Genomic DNA, 21,953 nt, shown 5'->3' on the forward strand with positions numbered 1-21,953 from the left:
ACAGGTTACAACATTCTCCAGACTTCTCACTGCACCAGACTTAGAGCCATTGGAGCAAATGTTGCAAAGTGTCGAGCTTCTCTCACTCCAGCAGTTTGACATGGAACAGTTCTTCTTGAAGGAAATTAGGTTTGTGGATAAAAGGGCTAACAAGCTAATATGAACACAGTTTAGCGATATTTGATGCACACAGTAACCACAAATACATACTGCTGTGTTAAATTCTATGTAGACATTTGAATAGACGAGATTTTTCAAAGTGTTTGTTCACAAAGGTGATTGCATACATGCGTCATTTCCTAAATAACTGAAGTGAGTTATACAACTCTTGATTTTTGACAATACAACATAATCGCAACACAATTATAGTATTGTATGTTGCGAGGATAAGTTGCAGGCTCTGGATCAGTTTATTCTATTTGTACCGTGCTGTTGAAGTGATGAAGGCAGTCCAAATGCTGTTTTCTCGTAGAAACTACCTCACTGCTGAAAAACAAGTCATCCATGACGGACCCTACAACAAGGTCCTGATCATTCAGAGTGAATTCAAAGAGGGCACTCATAGTGCCCATCTCATTGCATCTGCAAAGTAAGCAAGCACCATTTTTTGCCATGCTTTTTGTGGTTGCGCAATACTGAGCTTTGCTACCCAATCGTAGGTATTCAGCCATAAATGAAATCACCAAGATCACTCAAGAGGGCTTGAACTGCAGGGTGTTCGTCTACTTTATCACCAGGCTTCCAAGGATTCAAGGAGGGACTTGCTATGTTGGATTTCATGGCGGTATGATCACTTCAACTTGCACATTAGTGCTTTTGACGTAAATAGCCCAAGAGTCATTTCAGGACATCTTAACATTGGCAGGCCCCTGGACTTCAGTGCATATAGATGACCTCAGACAGCCAACGGACATCGTTACAAGCATTAGAACCTTGCGAAACACAGCAATTTGCCAGCTGTTTGAAACAGAGAGAAGCCAACCTCAAGGTCAGGGGTATTTATTTGTAATCCTTTTATTGACTTCAAATATGTAGCGCCGCGAAACAAATGAAATATTTTAACAGCTCTGGAGGCAGGTGAGGAGAGTGATTCATGTGGCGCGAACAAGGAGGAAGCAGAGACAAGTGAAGATGTGAGTATACAGAGCTAGGAATACAAACCTCTCATTAACCGACTCTTATCCTTTGCTTTAACGTTAAATAAGGTGTGCTGTGCAATTTCCGAAGTGTTGTTTTGTATCTTAAGTCAATCAAAAGCCAAAGCACCACTGAGGTCAGTGATTCCCAGCAATTGTGTCACTGCACATTAGCGTGAGAGATCCCAAGGCATCCCATCAGAAATGGTCGAATCAAGTCAATTTATTTATTTGACTTACTCCCTCATTGGTAGCTCAACTGAACCCTACATTAGCAAGCACGAGGCACAAGGAGGGAAGAAACCGCAAACAGACCCGAGACTCGGTGTGAGGCGGCCGTCTTCCCTGACCAGTTGGGTTGAGATACAGTAAGTGGTAGTGGAGAGGGACAAAAGCCAGGAAGAGAGGAAAACACCTTTGTGCACAGCGCAGAGAGGTTTGTCTCAGTCAATGCCGTCAACGCTCAGTCAATGTCTCAGTCAATGCCGTCAACTCAAAATCGGGCTGGAAGAAATGGGCTCGCTATGCACAGTTTGTATGCTTTGCTTTTTCTTGACCACAATGTTGTCACCATGCAGTACCAAGATGACACGGCCCTAGACACGACAGCACTGGTGCGAAGCTGTGTGCAGAGTGCGGTCGGCATGCTCAGGGACCAGCAAGGCTGCAGTGGCCGCAGCACTCAAAGACTTGAGACGCTTCTGAAGCTTCTCAGTGACAGTGACCAGGTCACAGGTATTATCCACTTACTTTCTTATGGTCTCCCTGGTTGCCATCAGTGTCCTTTACACTTCCTTACTCTTGGCAGGTGACTTCCTGCAAATTGTGAAGAAGCGTCTTTACTTAATTCTAGCGAGTGAAAGCAACTTTTCATCTTCCACAAAGGATTGGGTCATCAAGGTGGCTTCTAATGTTGATGCCTTACAAGAAGGGGGTACGTTTTGGTGAGTGGCACCCCTTCACAATGCAATATTTGTGTTTGCTTCTAGAGGGTTTGACCTTTTCTTTTGGGTCATTTCAGCCACTCTTTATGGAAGCGCATTCAGGCTGTGGTGACCCCTGTCTTGGCTCAAATGGTTTCAGTCATTGATGCTGACCGAAACCTGGACATCTTAATTAGAGACGACTGTAGTGCCTCTGTGAAGAGGCTGTGGTTACACATCTTCGCCGATGAAAGTTTCCTGGAAATTCCACAGCCATCGCTTGAGTAGGTGGAAGCAATAATGGACACCATAACCTCCAAAATAGGACTGTTACAACAGTGCTTGAACTTTGGTGAAACAAAATTTCCCCTTAAGATCAATTGTATTTTCAATAATTCAAATGATAAGCAGAAGCTTTTTTTGTTGTAAATCGAAAATGTGTAGAAAATTTAAAGGAGACAGTTTTCACAATTTGAAACCGTTTTAAAGTGTTTTAGTCATGTTTACCTCAAAATACGCCAGACTCGTGTGAATGAAAAAGGTGAGCGCCCATGAAGGCAGTACAGTGAACCCCCGGTTATCACAGTGGATACATTTCAGACCTACATAAAATGCGTGCAAATCTACGATTTAGAAAGACCATAGAATTTTTCTTTTAGTATAGTTTCACCTCTCCTACAGACGTTAAACACATTTAAAAGTATTCAAACACACTTTTCAATTTACATTCTCATCATACAGTATTTTACCCACACCCAAAAAATTGCCAGCACAAAATGAAACGAAAATGCAGTAATTGTTGTAAATACTCCTAGATGGCAGTATAGAGGACCCCCAGATATTTGTGATTCCGTATTCACACATTCACCTATATGTGGAATTTTTTGGGGGGACCGTTCCCGTTATTTGCACTAATAATAAACGGGAACGGGGGGACCGTTCCCGTTTATTTTTAGTGTTTTTAGAAATGTTATTTATTTATTTTTTTACCTGATACCCGCTTATTCGCTTTATAATTATTATAATCAATTATAAGGGAGTGTCAATTATTTGCTGATTTTTGCTATTCATGGACAGGCACCTTTCCTATCCACTGTAATGCAAAAGGTATGACTGCGTAACACCATCCTCCCTGAAGCGTATCCATCAGTTTAGTTTTTTCCTAAATGGTCAGTATCTTCGTCTGAGGACACTAAGGCTCACTACCAGAAGCCATCAAAGAGGCAGGATGCTTAAGGGGGGATTGTAGAGCTTAAAACAAAACCGTGTTCAATCCAAGCGTGAAGTTACCAGTAGCCAATCAGCCTAAACGAATGAAAATATCAACTAAGACCAACTAAATTCATTACTCCTTATACTCTATTTTAATCAGTATGTATGATTTTTGACATAAAAAGCCCCCCCCCCCCCACACACACACACATCTTATAGCAGGGTTTCTGCGATAGACAAGCACATAATGTTACGCAAAACAATTTGTGACATTGTGGGACTGTGATACATAAACCGCAATTTAATGGAGGAACCACTGTAAAAGCATTTTTAGTCGCGGACACAGCACTTCATACACTACAGCGAGGGTATATGTGGCACATCACCAAAAACAAATACTGCCCCAGCAACATCGAGTAATCAGATGTTCATTGGTCATTGAAATATCAAATTTGCGAGAGCGAGAATTGAATGTTCCGCTGTCCTTACTGCATACATTTCATTTTGAACGTGTGACCCATTTTGGAACATTCAAATCAAGTCTTAGTGACTTTCTCTCTCAAACAGCTCAAAGACCCGAACAATTCTCCTACGAAACTACTTAGCCCAAGGCAGGGCCTTTACCTTCAGCATGCCTTTCAGTGGGAGGATCAAGGACTACTTAGAGGAGCTCTGGGTTCATGTGCTTCAAAATGAAGGTAATGACCCACGACAGAAAGATCATGTTTCTTGGTCATTTTACTTAATTAACCTAGGATTTGTCTTGTTAGGTCATACTCAACAGAGATTCTTTGAATACTTTTCCAAAACACCACTGGGACAGTACATCGCGAAAGACACCCCAGAGATGCAGTCTGAGTTCTTTCAGCTCTACCTACAGGATTTTCTCTTCTTGACTATGAATGTCACCCGTCAGGAGGACGTGCAGGTTGATGTCTTTACGATACTGATCACATCTGTTAGTACAACTGTGTGCATGCATACATTCATTCATTCATACTCTTCGCATGCTTTAGCTCCTGGATATGGCTTTGAACAGCTGCGTCAATGAACTGCGCTCGCAGTTCGGTGCCATGGATGCAGTTCCGTTGCTTCCGTGGGTCCATGCTGCCTATCACGAGTCCAAGGACCGACTGCAGAACCTCTACATAATGGTCAGCCTTGAACCGCAGGTGACCGCCGACCTCTTAAGGCGTCATCAGTTCAGCGAGGGAGATGAGCTGGTGAGTTTATATTTATTGCTGTGTAGCGTGAACCCTTGCTTGTAAAAATTGTTGAATAGAAATTGGACACCCCACCCTAATTAATGTTCAGTTACTAATAAGTGGTTAATAGGTTTATCACATGAACAATGTCTTGACCAGTGTTTCCCAACGTTGACTGAGCCCAGGCACATATTTTAAATTACCAAACAAAAGTTTGACAAAATGTATAATCGCTGGCGCTGGGTCCAAATTTGGTCAATTTTATATTTTTTCACAAATCTATAGTACTGGTCAATCCCCCTGTGTGTGTGTGTGTGTGTGTGTGTTATTTTTACAAATTAGTGACCAATCTAAAGTGTTGAAATCAAGGTTGAACTTCTTGTCCATAATTCCAAAATGTATGTTTGGGGCAAGCACAACACTGCATACCACCAAACGAACGCTATACAGTAAAGCACAGTGATGGCAGCATTTTGCTTTGGGGTAGTGTTGAGACATAGTTTATCCAACGTGTCCTGGGTCTTCGCTGGGGCCTCCTCCCGGTAGGATGTACTGGAACACCTAAACTGATGCCTGAGCCACCTTATCTAGCTCCTCTCAATGCGGAGGAGCACTCACATTCTCACACACACTCATACTCCAGTGGAGCTGGTATTCGAACCGCCGACCCTTCGGTCACTAGGCGACCCGCTCAACCGACTGATCCACAGCCGTCCTTCTAATCCCAACAGCTTCACACAATGCTGCAAACCACTTTAGCGAGAGGTGAAGATTGCGGCTTGATGAAGCAGAGCAGAGATGCTGAGGCCACCAAACCGGACCATTCAATGCCTCGGCTGGGCCTAGTCATTATATCCATAAAAGTTATGAATAGAATCAGTGGCAAAGGGCAGCCTTGGTTGAGTCCAACCCTCAGGAGCAGGACATTTGGGGGGCATCTTACAGTGATAGAGAGAGTGCACAAAAATACAAGGATAAGTGTGTTTTTAAGGGGAAAGTTGTAGTAATGTTTTACTGAAAGATTTGCGTGTAGATGAGTTTGCGAATGGTGATTCAAAAATCTGCAGGGTTTTACATCAATTGCCGTGATCTTCCAGGTGCTTGACGTGTATGCTGCTCTTGCTTGCCTGGAGTATCTTGAGCCCAGACTCTGGGAGATGGATGCCCAAAGACAAGCCTGGGTCAGGCGGGTGAACAAACTCAAGTTTCCAATTGAGCTGGTCTGCTCGGAGGACAGTGTGAGACACTACCAAGACAGGCGCAAGACGATTGTCAACAGGGTCCGGTAAGTCAAGGTGAAAAGAAAGGAGTTCATGAGCAAACACGTTAATTTCTTTACTCCTACTTCTCAGAGATCAGTGGAATCGGATATTTTCTTTGTCCTTATTTGTGGAGCACTTTGAGACACAACAGAGGGAGATAACACCTTTAATTATGAAGCACGTGCAACTACTCAACCAGGTTGGTGAGGGATTTGTCTCCATTTAATGGATAAAGTCAGGCGTCATAAAAAAGGAATTACCTTTTTCTTTCTCAGGCTCTCGAGAACAATTCTGACCTTAAATGTCAGCAGCCATTCGAAGCGATGATTCGCTTGCTAAAAACCTGCAAAGATGAAGCTCTCAAAGGAATCTTCAGGTACATTTTAACGATGTTGGTTCATATTTAGAGTGCCTCCCACTGTCTCTGCGCTCTACTCTACGACTGCTCTGTCATTTTTACTCCATCCAGGTTCAGTTCGGTCCCTTGGTGCTTGCTGTGTCAGGGAGACCCACAAGATCCCATCAGTCTGCCCTGCGAGCACATTTTCTGTGCTTCGTGTATTAAAAGGTGCTTGGTTCCCTGTCAGATGCATGTCTGTCCAGACTGTAAGCAGGCAGTTCCTGACGATTTTAACCCAGTTCCCTCTGAGGACTTAAGGTTGGTGATGGCGGAGCTTTTCTTAAAACAAAAATGAATTAATTTCACTTAGCAGTGTGAATTGGAATTTAAAGTTCTACATGCAGGCATGTGAAGTCTTACTTAAAAAAAAAAAAAAAAATCTAAATATATTAATTAAACAAAATTCCATACTCCTCGCTCAGTCACCTTTATCTGCATGATGTGCAGACACTCACGGCCAACAACAAGGCGCTCTAAAGTAGCCAGACCAGCGGACTATCCAGAGGGAAGATGCATTTTCGGGGTTTAGGCATAGGTGGTTAGCTAGCAACTACTTCGCAATTGTGCTGGACAACTGCTGATGTGAATGAAGGCGCTGGAAGAAAAAGTCAGGAAAACTGATGTGAAAAAATAGTACAGAGTACTACATAGTTCCCAGGCTTTGTACATGTTTTCAGCAATAATATTCAAACATGTACAGTATGTATGTTTATAAACAAATCTCTGAAAGTTTTTTAAACACTTGTACAGGGCCTGCCCTGCTTTCATTGTCACCCTTGTACAATCTGTGCAGGATTCGAGTTGAACAGCACGCTTTGTTCAGGAATCAGTGCAATGCTTTCTTCATCGACTTGGTGTCTAGTGTGTGCTTCAAGGACAACGCTCCTCCATGCCCAGCTGTCATTCACCACTTGCTTTCCTTTCTATTGGTGGAAGCCAGCGCCGCTCCTATTCTCAGGGGTAGGACATACTTGCTTGTACTGTTTGCATCCATTTTAGGGGTTTCCTAGATCCAATACCGTATTTCCTTAAACCGTGGATCCTACTCTGTTAGACGCTGTAACTACGGTTTATATATGAAAATGAACAGTTGATTGAACAGTGTGGGTGACCTGATTATTATTATCTGAAGCATTGTGAGTTACGTTGGTTGGTTGGTTTGTTGTTTAGTTTGCATGATTGTCAAAACACTGATTACCAGGAAAGTTTGAGTGATGCAAGAACACATTCAGTTTCGGTGGACATCAGAATAAATGTTTGTCCTGAATGGAACCTTCAACCACAATAGGAAGAATTGCTCTCTGAATGTTCTGAACTCCTGTTTCCATGCCAATGTGGTATGGAGCAGATGAATGCTGCCTGGAGGAGCCACGTGTCTGTTGGCCTTCTCCACATAACATCAGGTTGTTCTTTCAGCGACAACAAATCAGTTGAGACTGACTCACCAGCGCCTGTGCAGGTTCCTGCCAACCAGCACAATCCACATGGTCGTGTTTGGTTCGACGTACAATTAATCAGCAATCTCAAGTATTAATAAACTGACCCATCATTTATAATGCCCATGCCTAATACACACATCCGTCTTTTTCACTGCTACGTTAGTTCTTAAGGCAATGTTCATATCTTAACAGCGGATGGACAAATCAGGACAAAGGTGCTCTCTCCGTTTGATGACTCAGCGGATAAAAACCCAGTGGTTAGATCGGTTGTGCTCAAACTCTTGCTGAAGTACAGGTGAGGTGCCAGGATGGCAAAACATAATTTATTTCTTATCTGTCATTATAATAGTGTTCTTAAAGCGGGGTACACACATAACAATGATCAAAGCTAACTGTTAGCTGGTTTGGTAAATACATTGCAGCTGCAAACTCTTCTCCTTGCCATTTTCCCCTGTGGTGAATGACTTGTGAGACACTTAACCCAACCAATTGCTCCTCATATGTATTTCAAGCTTTAGGTCATTTCCTAATTGGCTATCGTTCCATTTCACTCACGGAGTCCGTAGCGCGGCCCAACTCGTTGGTTGCCACAGACATAAGGAGTTGTGATCAGAAATATTGAACAGGTTTAACGTTTGGGATTGTCGACCATGACTGTTTTCTGAGCAGAAGGGGGAGTTTGTATGCATTTACCCCACTGAACCATGCCGTAAATTTCAATTCCTCACAGTTTCGACGATGTGAAAGATTACCTGCAGCACCACCTGCTGGCTGTGGAGCAGTGCCACATTTTAGAGGAAAGGGACAAAACCAAACTCTACTGCCTCTACCTAAAGTGCCTGCAGGTATACATTTTATTTGTAGCAATTCTAACTTCCTGTCGACAGAGATGAAATGATTATCATTAGGGTCTGATATGATAATCAACACAACATTTAAATTTTATTTTATTTTACCCCACAAAATAAAAACGTACAAAGGAGTATAGGGCCACACTAAAAGGAAAGAATTATCCACTGGGAGATTATTATTATTATTATAAAAGGAGTGGAGCTATTTGCGTCTATAGTTTGTGAGCTAATTTCATTGTCCCAGGAAATAAGGTTCACGACTTCACATACAGTGTTTGCATTTTTTTTCCTGTGGAAACTATCCCCAGCTATTCTTTAAAAACTCACTTATTCACAGTTTGGCTGCTTCTTCGAAATGCCCTAAGATGCCGCTAAAGCCATGTCCAAATACGAAAGTGGTACAGTAGTTGGTGTTAAAGAAGTATGTTGAAGTGATGCATCTCAACTGATAAACAAGCTTCGTATGTAAGGGAGGATCTAAGTTTTGCCTGGGTTGTTAGTGGAAGTTATGGAGAGTCTTCGCTGCATGTACATGATGTGCACTTCCAACAGTTCCGTTGCATTTTTAAAAGATGAAATCTGTAAGCCATTAATTAAAATGTTTTTAATTGTAAGATGAGTTTGAAGTGCTATTAAGCATTGTTACAATCAAAGTTTATTGTATTAATGTGGGAAATTATTAACATTTTACGCTACTGTTGAAGGCAGGGCTCACTATCCCCTGCGAATCTCGGTCAATCACAGGGCACATAAAGACAAACAAGCATTCACACCTATGAGCAAATTCTCTTTCAATAACCTAACGTGCATGTTTTTGGGATATCAGAGGATGCCAGAGTACTTGCAGAAAACCCATGGTTTCCTTGTTTGATATGTATATGCAAATTCCGCAACACACTGCCAAATAGCTAATTTCTTATCAATCCTGATCTCACATGGAGGACTCCATGTTTGAGAGTTTCCAGTTCAGGTCGGACACGGACAAGCAGGCGTGCATGCGCCGCGAAACGGCCTTCCTAATGGAGGTGCTGCGTTCGCTCAGTCCGTCGGCGGCGGAGGAAGCGGTGGTCACAGTGGAGCATCTCCAGCAGGTGGCAAGATTGCGTATGAACCTGGATTTAGCAGCGACCATCATTGCCACTGGTGAGCCATTCTCGTCGATGAGAGGCTGCGGCATGCTGTGTCATGTTTGACCAATGCCATTATGACAGAAATGCCACACGGAGAAGGTCCGAGTCAAAGCGACGACTTCTTGGAGAGTGTGGCGAACTTGTGTAACCGCAGTGGCAACAACTGGTATCGCGTCTACTTGGTTCGTAAAATAATCAGCCAACGTGGAGTGGAGTTTGCCTTTGAACTTCTCAAAATGGATGACAAGCACTGGCTGTTTCCCGAGGAAGTTCTGAAAAAGGTCTGGTTTGCCGAGATGACAACTTTTTACGACAAAACAAAAAAGCCTTTAAATCAATGGTGGGCAAAGTATGGCCTGGGGGCCACATATGGCCCGCTCTGTTCTGAAATCCGGCACACTGAGTATTTGCATTATCAAGCGTTCTGTAATATTTGTTAATTAAATGTAAAAAATTAAACCATTTTACTTCCCCTCATCTACAAATGGCCTGTTCCAGCTGTACCTTTTCAAAAATCAAATGTAGCCCCTAAGCACAAACATTTGCCCACCCTTGCTCTAAGTATGTGTTGTTTTTTGTCTTTTTCCAAGCATTCTTCTATTTAATTTGAATTGCACCCAGAGTGGAGAACCCATCATAGTTGAACAGTATCTTGTGTATGGGGAGAGCTACAAGAAAATCAGAGATGCATTCGCTAAAGCAATCACAGAGGGCCGAATGGACTGCCTAGATAAGATTTGTCAGGTAATGTTGTTTCTCTTTCGTTTCGTGTTTCCACTTGAATCTTTTAAATCTGCTTTTACTTTCACCTTATAGGACTGCACAACTTCACCACAAAGGGCAACGGTTTACCTGCTCTTGGCACTGCACAGAGAAGTAACCACCCTCTTCAGAAACGGCAGTTTACTTTTGCATCAAAATACAGAGGTAGATTCCCACACAAGGAGCAAAGCAAGTATTGGCGAGGTCAGGTGTGAGTTTTTTTTTCTTTCCATGTTTGCCGCTTCCAGCAATTCAATACCCTGCTGGATTTCATCAACACTTCCAAAGTGCTTGATAACCCGAAGGTCAAGGCCTTTGCCCGTGTTCTGGTAACCAACCAACCCGGTCCTTTGGCGGTCACTCCCGAAACATCCGGGGACTGTTGTGCATCCGTGGTGTTGGCCGTTCACCTGGCTGCCGTCTTGCTTTGCACAGACCAAAAGATTGTAGCACCTCTGCAACATCTTGCGATGGAACCTGCAACCATGCAGGTACAGTGAAACCTATTACTAAAGGTTTACGTGTTCAAAAACTGACTAAGTGTTTTGGGAAAGGAAATTAATAGCTTCCTCTGTTCACATTAGGCTACCTTCTTGCCTACCATGCCACAAGACAGGTTAGCAGAGGCTCAGCAAGCGCTGGCCAATACACGAGAGAAGATCACGTGGTACAGTAAGTACAATAAAAAGGACAACATTATGATTGAAAACAAAACAAAACGTGTTTTTCTAGTTTGAAGAGATGGAATACATGAAAACATACTAGTCTTCGCAACTTTCTTTTCTTAGCGTGTCCAAATGGTCACCCCTGCTTGGTTGGAGAGGTTTGTTGTCTTTATTCTCTTCCAAATATGTATCTGCATCTCTATTTGTATTTACATTAAACATTTTTTTCCCCTCTTCTGACTAGTGTGGCAGACCCACAGAAACAAAGCTTTGCGTTGACTGTAAGGCCCCCATCGGTGGGGAACGTCATGTCCCTGTGCTGGGTTTTAATCAACTTGGGACGCAGTAAGTGGCTGACTCTTCAACAATGAGGCCACCCCTCTCGAATTTTGACTGATAGTGCTGTGATTATGCCTTAATTTGTGGCGCCATTTTTTGCAATGCAACGTGTTCAAAGTTACTGGTCTTTTGAACTCATGAGAACAAAGGATTGGTTCACATAATTAAAAACTTTACTTTTTTTCTTTCTTAACTGCAGTGGATCCCCCTATTCGCGAGAGATAGGGATTGGGCCGGACAGCGAATATTAGTGAAAATCCATGGAAAAATGTTTAAACCCCAAAGATTCTTGATTAAGCTTATTCAAAATGTATTATTTTTTTTTTTTGCAAATAAGCTTTTTCGTGATTTGTTCCCCCCAAGAAAAAACTAAAAGAAATAAAAATTTAATAAAATAAAACATTGAAAAAAAAATAGAAAAACATTTTGAACAAAAAAGTCCCCGAATAGGTGAATCCACGGTTGCCAAATGCGGGGGTTCACTGTATACAGATGTTTTTAGTGCTGCTTTATTTGTTAGTATTGTTTATATTGTACTGAGCATCCACACCATTTCCTCTGTCACAATGTTCTGTTTCTTGGTCTGCAGCTGAATGATTAATTGACTTTACCAATTCATTAATTTTTATTTTTTATTTTTTTTGCGACTTCCATAGTTCAAAGCGTGTCCCTGCTGATGTGCTCTGCTTACACGAACAGAGTCATTGTTGACAAATTAGTGACTCTTTTGCAATATTTATTTATATTTAGTGACTTTTCCAACCCCAACCCCAACATTTCCAAATTGATTAACTCAGAAATAAGATATTTGATGGTAAAAAAAAGTCACCCTTATCGCCCAGCCCTAAGTTATCATCATATTTTTCCTCTCTGTTTAAAAAAAAAAAATTTTTTTTTTTTACTTTGAGTTTCATTGGCAGTATATAATCATTTGTGACAATGGTGTTTCACTGAATTGGGAATCTCAAAAATCCTGGAAGGTGTGACAGAAGAAACATGACAACCAGAAGTCATGTACGGTGCAGTTATCCTTCATCTTTGCGCTCGGTTTGTTTTCAGGACTGATCGCACTCAGACAGGCCACATCTTGGGCGACCCCAGTCGAAGGGACAATGCAGACATGCTGGACACCAAGCACCTTTCCCCTGTTCCCTTCACACTCATCCGCATGTTTACACACTTGGCCATGCTGATCGGCGCCTCCGACCACTCACAGGTGTCGTTCCACGAGCTTTGCAGCATGACCGCATCTGTTTCGGGGAAGATGACATTGTGATGTTCTCTGTGTTTCTTGCATTGACAGAATATCTCTTCAATCATCAACTCTCCAGTCACTGAGCCAGGTCCATTTCTACTGGCTCATCTGAAAAAAGACAAGGAGCATTTTGGTAGATGTCTGGGCAAAGGGACAGATGACACAGTCGGAGCTGTTCACCTGCTCATCAGAGGCCTCCTTGAACCCCAGCACCCACGAAGCTGTAAGACAAAACTCATTGCTGAGTCTTTCCACTGTCCACTGCTGAATAATGGTCACGCTATGTGGGGTGTGTTATGATAATTTCAACACAGAACACCACACGCATAAAGTTTCTGTTCCACCACCGATCTAGAATCCAGTCCTCCAAGACAGAAAGGTTGCATGGCCAAATGTGATTTAATTCTGTCTGACCATGCTTTCAGCTGACTCATGGGTGCTTTCAACCAATATGAGGAGAAATGAATGGGAGATGCAAATGAGCCTCTCCATCACACCCAAACTGAAGGTAGAGTTCGTGTAGATGACTAAGTGAGGTGTAATCAGTGTGAGCAGCGGCGGTGTGAAATTCTGCCACCTCCCCGCTCTCTACCCCGCAGCACTTGGACAACCAGCTGAAGGAAGTTAACGCATCCATCCAGAAGGACTCGCAAAACTCTGACAATCCCATCATGTGGCTGCTGAGTGACAATGCTGGCTTATTAATGGCTTCTCTTCGCACCAATTCCCACCTCCATAATTCTGCGGTGTGGAGCTGCAGGGAGCAAGTGTCTCTGCGGCACCTTACCCACATGGTGGACCTGAATGATGGCAAAGACACGCTGCCTGTATTGTGGAGATTTCTAAACAAGGTCAGTAAATGGAATCCTGGCCTATTGTTCTTGGCTAAAAACAGGGTTACCCGTTTGTCTAAATTGGAAGGGCCGATGCGTGTCCAATGTAGTCCAATAATATAATTTTTGATTGGGGGGATGAATTCACTAATAAATGGCTGGCATGCGGTTTTAGGCTGCTTGTCAGCTAGTGTTCGCGGATGCCTGTGCTTTTGATATATTTGATGATAGACTTGCATATTTTGCAAGTGACAGTGCTACCGGTTTTATTTTTTGTAAAATATTTCCACAAACTTGAGGCTGTTAGTATGCTGCGCGGACCCAGCACCTGTAGATTTAAGCGTCGCACCCATGTTGTTAAAGCCAAAACAAGTAGTGATTAATCGATTTCAAGCTAACTGTCGTCATTGCGGAGTGGTAAAGTCAACTTGTCGGGTTAACCACTATTACATATCCATATCTCATGCTCTTGAATGAGAAACCGTCTCCAAATTTTTGACAATGAATACGAATGATATGAACATGTTTTAGAAGGATTTGACGGTGAGCACTTTATCATTTCCACTGTCAGGAAGCAGAGCTGCGACTGGTGAGGCACCTCCCTGACATTGTCAGCCTCCAGAAAGGCCTCCTCAAGCAGTTTTTAAACGTCACCCAAGATTCATGCGGCACCATCGCCGAGTTCCTCAGCAGCCTGACTGGTACTAAAACAGCGGCTCCACTCACAGCGATGAAGCGCTCCTGCCACACTGCGCTGCGCTCATCCCAGTTGTGACTTTACTCATCTTGTGGCTAATTTGGCTCCTTTTGGTTGTTTTCATTTGTTAGTTATGCCAATGATATTATTCATACCTTGGCTATATTTTGGGTTTTAGTGATTTATTATAATTTTTAAACATTTTCATTTGTGGAATGGTTAACAATACAACCATTCCACAAATGAAATGACACAAGGCAAAATGGAAAAAAAAAAAAAAGATTTGCTGCATGCTGTCTTATGTATTTATTTTTGTTTTTTTTTACATTTTTGCCCACCAATTATTACAGATGTAGACCAGTCTTTCCCAAACTTTGTTGAGCATATTTGATATTAGGAAAAAAATCTCAGGGTACACCACCGACCAAAAAATGTAAAAAACTGAAAATTCAGGTTCGTAATGTACCTTTTGCGACCTAGTGGAAGATCATATCAAGTCATTGTTAAGCATGTCACTATACATTGCTTGCCTAGGCAGTTGTACAAAGACACATTTGTAGCAAATGAATAATCTTCAGAACAATAAAGTGAAACGGGATAATTCCCTGTGGCACATCTGCCCTGAAGCTCTCTCACAATACAGTAATTGGGAGTCACTGACGTAGACGACACTTTTATCTTTGACCTCTCTGTGCAGGTTCGTCGAGAACCTGGTATGGGAAACACATCAACACGTTCTTGATGACCTGGAATCAACTCAGATCATCATTGGCGACCTACGGTAAATCCTAAACCCTCGTTGTAACCGCAAAAATTGCGACTGTGAGCTGACTCTCGCTGAATTGTCGCTCAGATGAAATCAAAGTGCCGGCCGAGTTCTGCCAACGGGACCTCGATAGCGACAGTGACCTAAAGTTTCTGTTACCGCAGCGGCACGGACCCGGTTTGTGCTCGACCGTCCTGGTCAGCTACCTCATCGGCCTGCACAATAACATGGTCAAATGTGTGGACGATCACACGGGAGAGAAAACCAGGTGAGGGCGCTCTTTACTCACTTTTGCACGTGTGGATGTTCTTACTAGTTTCTGCAAAACAGTATGTTTAAAAGTGTATATTTTGTTTGATATCAGATCAGCTAAGAGGGTAATGTGAAATTTCAGCACTTTATTTTCCTTTAATTACTTAACTAACTCTGGAAGCTGGGGGGTGAGTGTACTGACAATTTTCTTTTGTTATTTAAAAAAAAAAAAAAAAAAGTTTATGTCTACGTATGTGAATCAACTCTGTATGCAGAGAAGAAAATAATCCCACCAGGACAGGAGTGAAGACTGATTTTCTTCTTCCCCTCTCTCAGCCACGTAGTTAGCCCTGTAGATTTGACTGACCTGCACGTGATCCACTACGAGCCGCAGAGGGATCTGATGCCCCTGGTCCTCGCCAACACCCAGTACAGCATCCAGAGGGGCCAGGAGACCCTTCACAAATACGATTTGCCCAGGATCCAGAAGCAGATTTACTCTCGTTTCATCCTGGGAAAGCCAATCATCCACCTCAATGTGAGAACAGAGCCTCTTTTTTTTTTTTTTTTTTTTTTTTTTTAATGCCGAGATCCTACAAAATGCCTGCATCAAAGCCGTATCAGTTGGTATAGTATTTATCCGCCTGTGCCTTTTACGCAAAACCAGTGTATGTGTATAGTAAATGCTACTGAAATTGCTCTCTAAATTGGATTCACCTATTCGCAGATTTTTTGGGGAGGAATCTATCCCCCATATACACATAAATTTGCGCCATTTCCCCCCAAATTCCCCGTTTATTCACATAGGTTTTTTTTTTTTTTTTTGAGAAAAGGAAATTGAAAAAGAAAATTTTTAATGGCAATTATAATGAGCATCAATTATTTGTGGATTTTCGCTCTTTACGGTTGGGCCCTTTTCCCCACGAATAGCAGCGGTCCACTGTCTCACATACTCAAACAATGATGATCTAGTAGAGGAGCATTTAATTGTTCTGCCTGTCACTGTACGTTGCTGACATCGACTCAAGCGAAATTGGATACTTTAATCGCAAAAAGCGGTCAGTCGTGCTATTGCACTGACATGTATTGTTTCCATCATGTCTCTATCCCTTCACTCCAGGGCATCCCGACACTTGTGAACAGACCCGACCGCAACTATGACATCATCCTGAAGGACGTCATAGAAAAAGTCAAACAAGTGAGTTGCGCTGCCATCTTGAAGGCATGACGCAGACGTCTTAACGGTGCCCGAGCATTGACAACCTATGCCGACAGGAGCCTCTGGTGACCCAGACCATGCTGGCGGTGGCCGTGGCGCTGCCCGACTACAGCGAAGCGTGTGAGGCCCTGTCCACTTTGGAGGTGGCCCTGGGCTTCCTGGCAATGTCTGGGGGAGACCCCCACATGCGGCTGTCCAGCTACCTGAAGGACGTGCTGCAGATGGGAAGCCAGATATCAGACTCTGTCCTCAAGGTCGCCGCTACTTTTGATTGTTTCTCGGCTGTTTGCTCACTTCCTTTCTGGACTGATTTGCACCAGCTCGGTTTTACTTTCAATAATGTCTTCATTTTGTGTGCCACAGGTTCTGAGTTTGTGCTGTTTGAAGCATTGTGTGGTCCTGTGGCAGCTGCTGACCGCTCTGAAATCAGAAATTATGCTGATGCTTAATAGGGTAATGCTTGATACAAGTTTTTATATACTAAGAAAGCAAAAGCGTGCAGTGATCTCCCGCTATTTGCAGGGGATAGGGACAGAGCCCAGCTGTGAATACCAAAAAACCGAGAGGAATTATATTTGTAATTGTAATTGCCCATATAAATAGTTTAAACCTGTGTTTCATAGACACTCACGAGGCTAGGTCGCACCGTGGTATCGTGGTTTTGGATTCATGACGGGGGTCACATTTTGTTTTAAGTAACAATTTCTTTAAGTCTATGTCAAAATACAAATGACATTTTATTTCAGTTTTTGTTGTTATGCATGAAAAGAACATTTGGTTTTGAATATTACCGTATTATAGCATCAGAATCAGAATCATCTTTATTTGCCAAGTATGTCCAAAACACACAAGGAATTTGTCTCCGGTAGTTGGAGCCGCTCTAGTACAACAGACAGTCAATTTACAGAACACTTTGGAGACAGAGACATTGACAAAAAACAATTGTGCAAAAAGATGCAGAGTCCTCTAGCACTTAGAGCAGTTCGAATGACTAATATTGCAATAGACCGGTGCAATGACCATTGTGCAAGGGGCGCTGAGACTTCAATGCGGTTTAAAGTGACGAGTAGTGCGATAATCTGGGACAATGTTGGTTGTGCAAATGTTACAGATACTCCTCAAACAGTGTGCAATGGAGCAGATGCTACTCTGGCATGAGTGGCCAGGATATGCAAATAGTGCAGCATGGCGGGACAACTACAGTGAGTGCACGAGTAGTACATAATTGGCCCCACAGAAATGTGACAGCGAACTCAAGTCAAAAAAATTGCCAGCTTGTTGTAATGGAATTATAGGTTAGGTGTTTAAGAAGTTGATCGCAAGAGGGAAGAAGCTGTTGGAATGTCTACTAGTTCTAGTTTGCATTGATCGGTAGCGCCTACCTGAGGGAAGGAGCTGGAAGAGCTGGTGACCGGGGTGCGGAGGGTCCGAGAGGATTTTGCACGCCCTTCTCTTAGTTCTGGCGGCGTGCAAGTCCTCAATGGTGGGTAGGGGGGTACCGACAATCCTTTCAGCAGTTTTGATTGTCCGTTGCAGTCGGAGTTTGTCCTTTTTTGTAGCAGCACCAAACCAGACTGTGATGGAAGAACACAGGACTGCTTCGACTACCGCTGTGTAGAACTGTCTCAGCAGCTCCGGTGGCAGGAAGTGCTTTCTCAGAAGCCTGATAGACCTCAATAAGTGGACCTTTGCTCACAAAAAAGATTCTTTGCGGCCCTTTAATAACTGCACTTGTTTGGTTTCCAAATATGGCTGTATCAAGACAACACTTGGATTTGATCCTCACCGCTTCCCCCACAGGATCCTTTTGAAAAAGTCTGCGAGGAGTACAAGCAGCTCCTGGGCGAGAAAGAGCGCCACCTGCTGACGTCTTTCTACTCCGGGTGCAACACGGACACGTTCCTGCTGGAGCTGCACAAGTTGCTGGTGTTGGAGCTTAAGAATCCCACGGCACCAGATGAGCTCAAGCCATACTGGAGGTACTTCGGTCACCTATGCCAAAGCAGGAGGTTGCGCTTTCATTTGTGTTTGTGTGCACAGTGTTGCGCAACCTTTATTGAGCCAAGGCAAATATTTTCTATTAGGAAAGTCTCACCACACAATACCAAACAAAAATGGCACCCAAAAAATTGTTTAGAATTCCCTATATCAATAATGAAAACCGTAAATGTAAAACCAACTATAATCCTGAAACTTTGATCACTTCCCGTGGCACATGACTCACTAATGTGCTGAGTCAACACTGGTTGGGAATCACTGGTGTGAACGTTGTATTTTGGTTACAACAACTAGCACAAAGTTGTTGTTTTGTACGTGAGTGGTGTCCAACTTCATCACTTGATGTTTTTGTCTCTTCAAAGCCTGATTTCGATACTGGACCCTTCCATGGAGGACAAGTACCCGGGCCTCGCGCTTGACATCCACCTTTCTCACTGTGTCGAAACCTGGAAGTTCATCAACGGCATCAGGCGAGATCGTATTCGCAGGCAAACTGTATAACAGGGGAGCCTTTTGTGCCATTAAAAAAATAAAAAATAAAATCCTATATTGCATTGTTGTAATCAGACAACCCTCAACAAAGTCCCCCCAAAAATTTAAAAAGCAAAACAACACAGATTTGATGACGTAACACACAATGGTGGTTTTATTGGTGTGGATTTTTTTCGGTTGAACTCAAATTGTAACACTTTTCACTCTGGAGAGCAGCATGGTTATTAGTGAGTGTTTTGCATGTCTGCATCACAGTTCTGAAATTCTGGGTTTGATTCTTGGCCAGTTTCCTCCCACATTCAAAAAAACATACTTGTTAGGTTCATTGAAGACTCTAAATTGTCCTTCGGTGGGAATGTGTGCGTGAATGGCTCGGCTGGCAAGGTTGTACCCTCCCTCTCACCCAGAGTCAGCTCGGGTAGGTTCCAGCTCACCCACACACCTCACATGGAGAAATGTTGAAGAAAATGAATTGAAGGATGACTCTGTTGGTTCCATTGTAGACTGCACAATCACTATTGCCTTGTGGGAACATAATCAATATTACACAAATAAAATGTATTTTCAATGTTCACGTGATTGTGTTTTATCATTTGTTAAAGTTGCACTCCAGCATGCTGCTGTATTTTTTTTCCACAGACCTTACCTGGCCAGTCTGGGCCAATCTTTACTTTAACACTTCGGGTTGTTGTTGTTATTACTTTATTATCAAATTAGTGTATTTTCTGTAAATGACCCCCCCGCCCCCAAACATTTTACACCAAATACTTTATTAATGACAAATTTAATTGTTCTTCAAAAATGAGACAGGGTTTTATCCCTAAAAAGTGTATTTAATATTATTGTAAGCCACTGTAACATTATTCACAGTTGAAACATCAACACTGCAATTTAAACATAAGAGTATAAATTACGTAAATAGTGATTCAATTGAAATGTATTACACGTAGGTTAAATAAAAATGGTACCTTTTTAAATATTTTAAAAACAAGAAGTTCTTAAATGTAAACGTGTTGAACTTGAAAGTAAAATACAACTGTGCTATATTGAGAGAGTGATTCTTTCGCATACCTCTCGAGGGAGCCCACTGACCACTAGAAACATTTTACAGTGAACTCTTCATTTTCCCGAGAGCTATGTTTGCAATGATTTTTCTGCATTTTTATTTGTTAACGTGGAAATTATTCCATCAAGTGGACAACATGGATGGGAGCAGAAGTTCAGTACCATCATTAACCTTCTGGAGCCGAGAACTTCCCGTGTTGTGGTCATGAAAGTCATCAAACGTCACCGACGTGGATTGTTTGGAACAAATTAGCATCACCCATCGGTCCGGTATACAAGGTTCAGGTTTTGGTAGCAATCGTACAAAATCTTCAGGACCCCTAGAAATTGCCGAAAATGGCCACTTCATTCCCAAAATAATGTGATGCCTTGAGCTAACTAGCAGAATTACACATTGTGTATGTCAAACACATTGCTTTAAGTACACTAGTTTAATGCTAATGCTAACACATAATGGGAAACGTATTTAACCCTTGAAGCAATTTATATTATTATTTGTAAAACATTTGACCACAAACGCTGCAGCAACACCCACACTTTTCCAGTTTTTTTTTTTTTTTTTTTTTTTAAATAGCGTCATAGAATGTGATAGAAAACATGAAAAATAGTTACATTTTTCATTCTTATGACATTTAGCGGTACCCATAGTAGTAATGTTTAATTGGCCCTTGGAAAAATGTCTCCCTCCCACATTAGGCTTTCTTCGATTCAAAGTTTGAGAACTGCAGCTTTAAGGTGGTGTATAAAGTAATAAAGCCCCTTTTCCCCCCCCAGAATAACAGGTGACTTTTTTTCAAGACGGTATTTTTTATTTTTATTTTTTTAAAGAATAAAGGTGTGTTTTCCAGAATGGAGTACCTACTATTACAAGAATAACATTATATTTTTTAAATTCACTTGTCGAAATATGACTTTCTCATGAGACACTTTCAAAATGATATCCCATCACATAATTTTTTTACCCTTAAAAATGGGTAACTTTTTGATTCTATGCTGCGTAGGAGTACACATGGTAGTTGTGTTTAATTGATGTTAAGAGTAATGTGTTGGAGGTGGGTCCTTGGAAAAAATGTCTCCCCTGTAAGCGGTCCTTGGACCCCCAACACTTGAGAACCCCTGTTATAAGATGGCGATGTCACTCTCCACCTTGACATTTGACCCCGCTATTCCCTGAGCCTCTCTTCCTACCTCCCCCCTCAGCGCAAATACACAACACCCTCTCCGGTTGCACTTGATAATATTTATCCTCCATTTTAATTCCACAGATTGCGGCGTGGATTTGGGGGAGAGAGCGGCAGGAAGACCTTGAGCCCCCTCGCCTCCACTTGGGCTGAGGTGTGTTCCTGTGCGAACCCGAGACAATTCATATTCTCTTCGAGCGGTGCGGGACAAAAATAAGCAACGTGGGCCATTAAGAGCTCCGATGCAACATACGCTTGTATATTTATCCTTGCGGTGAAATGTGAAACGGGCCACAGTACACCTCTGTGTGGGATATATGAGGGTCGGCTCACTGTTGAAATGTTGAATACAGCCATGATTATTATTATTATTTATTTTTTTTGACCACCATAACATGTCACCAAAAATTGGAATGTATCAAGGCCGCATTGCATTTCATCTTTGAGAACAGTTTGATTTTAAAACATTTATGTAGGCCACTTATTTGACTTTTATATGCAATACATTTGAATTGAAGGTTGCGGTTGTTTACTGCCCCTTTTTTTTTTTTTCCACAGAAGTGCCGAGCTATCTCCATAAGTAGACAGTCTACTTGCGTGGACTGATGAACGTCAAGGCTTTTAGAGATACTTTTGCGACCCTTTCCAGCTTCATGCAGCTGAACAACTCTTTATTGTGCGTCAACAATGCTTCTTTAGCATCGTAAACTCAAAACCGGTGAGTTTATTTTTTGGATTATTATATTAGGCAGCTCCTCCAATTTCATCACATTGACTGGACTCCAGTTTGGCTGACTCATGACTTTGCTTAGCTCCAAGAGAAGTCATTAGTCTAGCGGTTTACATCCTTTTTCCACCCTGTGCTGTGAAT

At 42.3% G+C, this 21,953-nt stretch overlaps 1 protein-coding gene across 4 annotated transcripts in view; it reads left to right on the plus strand.

Annotated features, from left to right (window-relative positions):
- The window catches only part of rnf213a (ring finger protein 213a), a 37,388-nt gene extending 17,978 nt beyond the window's left edge, over window positions 1-19,410 (plus strand). For 3 of the 4 annotated variants that reach the window (XM_061748361.1, XM_061748360.1, XM_061748358.1), the window contains 39 exons: window positions 5-129; window positions 473-589; window positions 660-784; window positions 866-988; window positions 1,066-1,133; window positions 1,715-1,871; window positions 1,945-2,080; window positions 2,158-2,343; window positions 3,839-3,969; window positions 4,042-4,199; window positions 4,288-4,494; window positions 5,574-5,761; window positions 5,829-5,937; window positions 6,014-6,114; window positions 6,208-6,396; window positions 6,932-7,098; window positions 7,770-7,872; window positions 8,308-8,422; window positions 9,370-9,571; window positions 9,640-9,839; window positions 10,180-10,302; window positions 10,375-10,485; window positions 10,569-10,811; window positions 10,905-10,992; window positions 11,109-11,143; window positions 11,230-11,330; window positions 12,384-12,540; window positions 12,628-12,802; window positions 13,005-13,087; window positions 13,179-13,430; window positions 13,984-14,113; window positions 14,807-14,890; window positions 14,963-15,143; window positions 15,464-15,665; window positions 16,248-16,325; window positions 16,403-16,600; window positions 16,710-16,799; window positions 18,147-18,325; window positions 18,707-19,410. In XM_061748361.1, the coding sequence (XP_061604345.1) occupies window positions 5-129; window positions 473-589; window positions 660-784; window positions 866-988; window positions 1,066-1,133; window positions 1,715-1,871; window positions 1,945-2,080; window positions 2,158-2,343; window positions 3,839-3,969; window positions 4,042-4,199; window positions 4,288-4,494; window positions 5,574-5,761; window positions 5,829-5,937; window positions 6,014-6,114; window positions 6,208-6,396; window positions 6,932-7,098; window positions 7,770-7,872; window positions 8,308-8,422; window positions 9,370-9,571; window positions 9,640-9,839; window positions 10,180-10,302; window positions 10,375-10,485; window positions 10,569-10,811; window positions 10,905-10,992; window positions 11,109-11,143; window positions 11,230-11,330; window positions 12,384-12,540; window positions 12,628-12,802; window positions 13,005-13,087; window positions 13,179-13,430; window positions 13,984-14,113; window positions 14,807-14,890; window positions 14,963-15,143; window positions 15,464-15,665; window positions 16,248-16,325; window positions 16,403-16,600; window positions 16,710-16,799; window positions 18,147-18,325; window positions 18,707-18,845 (5,556 nt within the window). In that variant the 3' untranslated portion in view covers window positions 18,846-19,410. The remainder of the gene's footprint in view (window positions 1-4; window positions 130-472; window positions 590-659; window positions 785-865; window positions 989-1,065; window positions 1,134-1,714; window positions 1,872-1,944; window positions 2,081-2,157; window positions 2,344-3,838; window positions 3,970-4,041; window positions 4,200-4,287; window positions 4,495-5,573; window positions 5,762-5,828; window positions 5,938-6,013; window positions 6,115-6,207; window positions 6,397-6,931; window positions 7,099-7,769; window positions 7,873-8,307; window positions 8,423-9,369; window positions 9,572-9,639; window positions 9,840-10,179; window positions 10,303-10,374; window positions 10,486-10,568; window positions 10,812-10,904; window positions 10,993-11,108; window positions 11,144-11,229; window positions 11,331-12,383; window positions 12,541-12,627; window positions 12,803-13,004; window positions 13,088-13,178; window positions 13,431-13,983; window positions 14,114-14,806; window positions 14,891-14,962; window positions 15,144-15,463; window positions 15,666-16,247; window positions 16,326-16,402; window positions 16,601-16,709; window positions 16,800-18,146; window positions 18,326-18,706) is intronic. The other variant, XM_061748362.1, reaches the window with a different exon arrangement.
- The last annotated feature ends 2,543 nt before the right edge of the window (window positions 19,411-21,953 follow it).

The sequence above is a fragment of the Phyllopteryx taeniolatus genome, chromosome 16 (genome assembly GCF_024500385.1).
Source record: "Phyllopteryx taeniolatus isolate TA_2022b chromosome 16, UOR_Ptae_1.2, whole genome shotgun sequence".
Taxonomy (NCBI): Eukaryota; Metazoa; Chordata; class Actinopteri; order Syngnathiformes; family Syngnathidae; genus Phyllopteryx; species Phyllopteryx taeniolatus.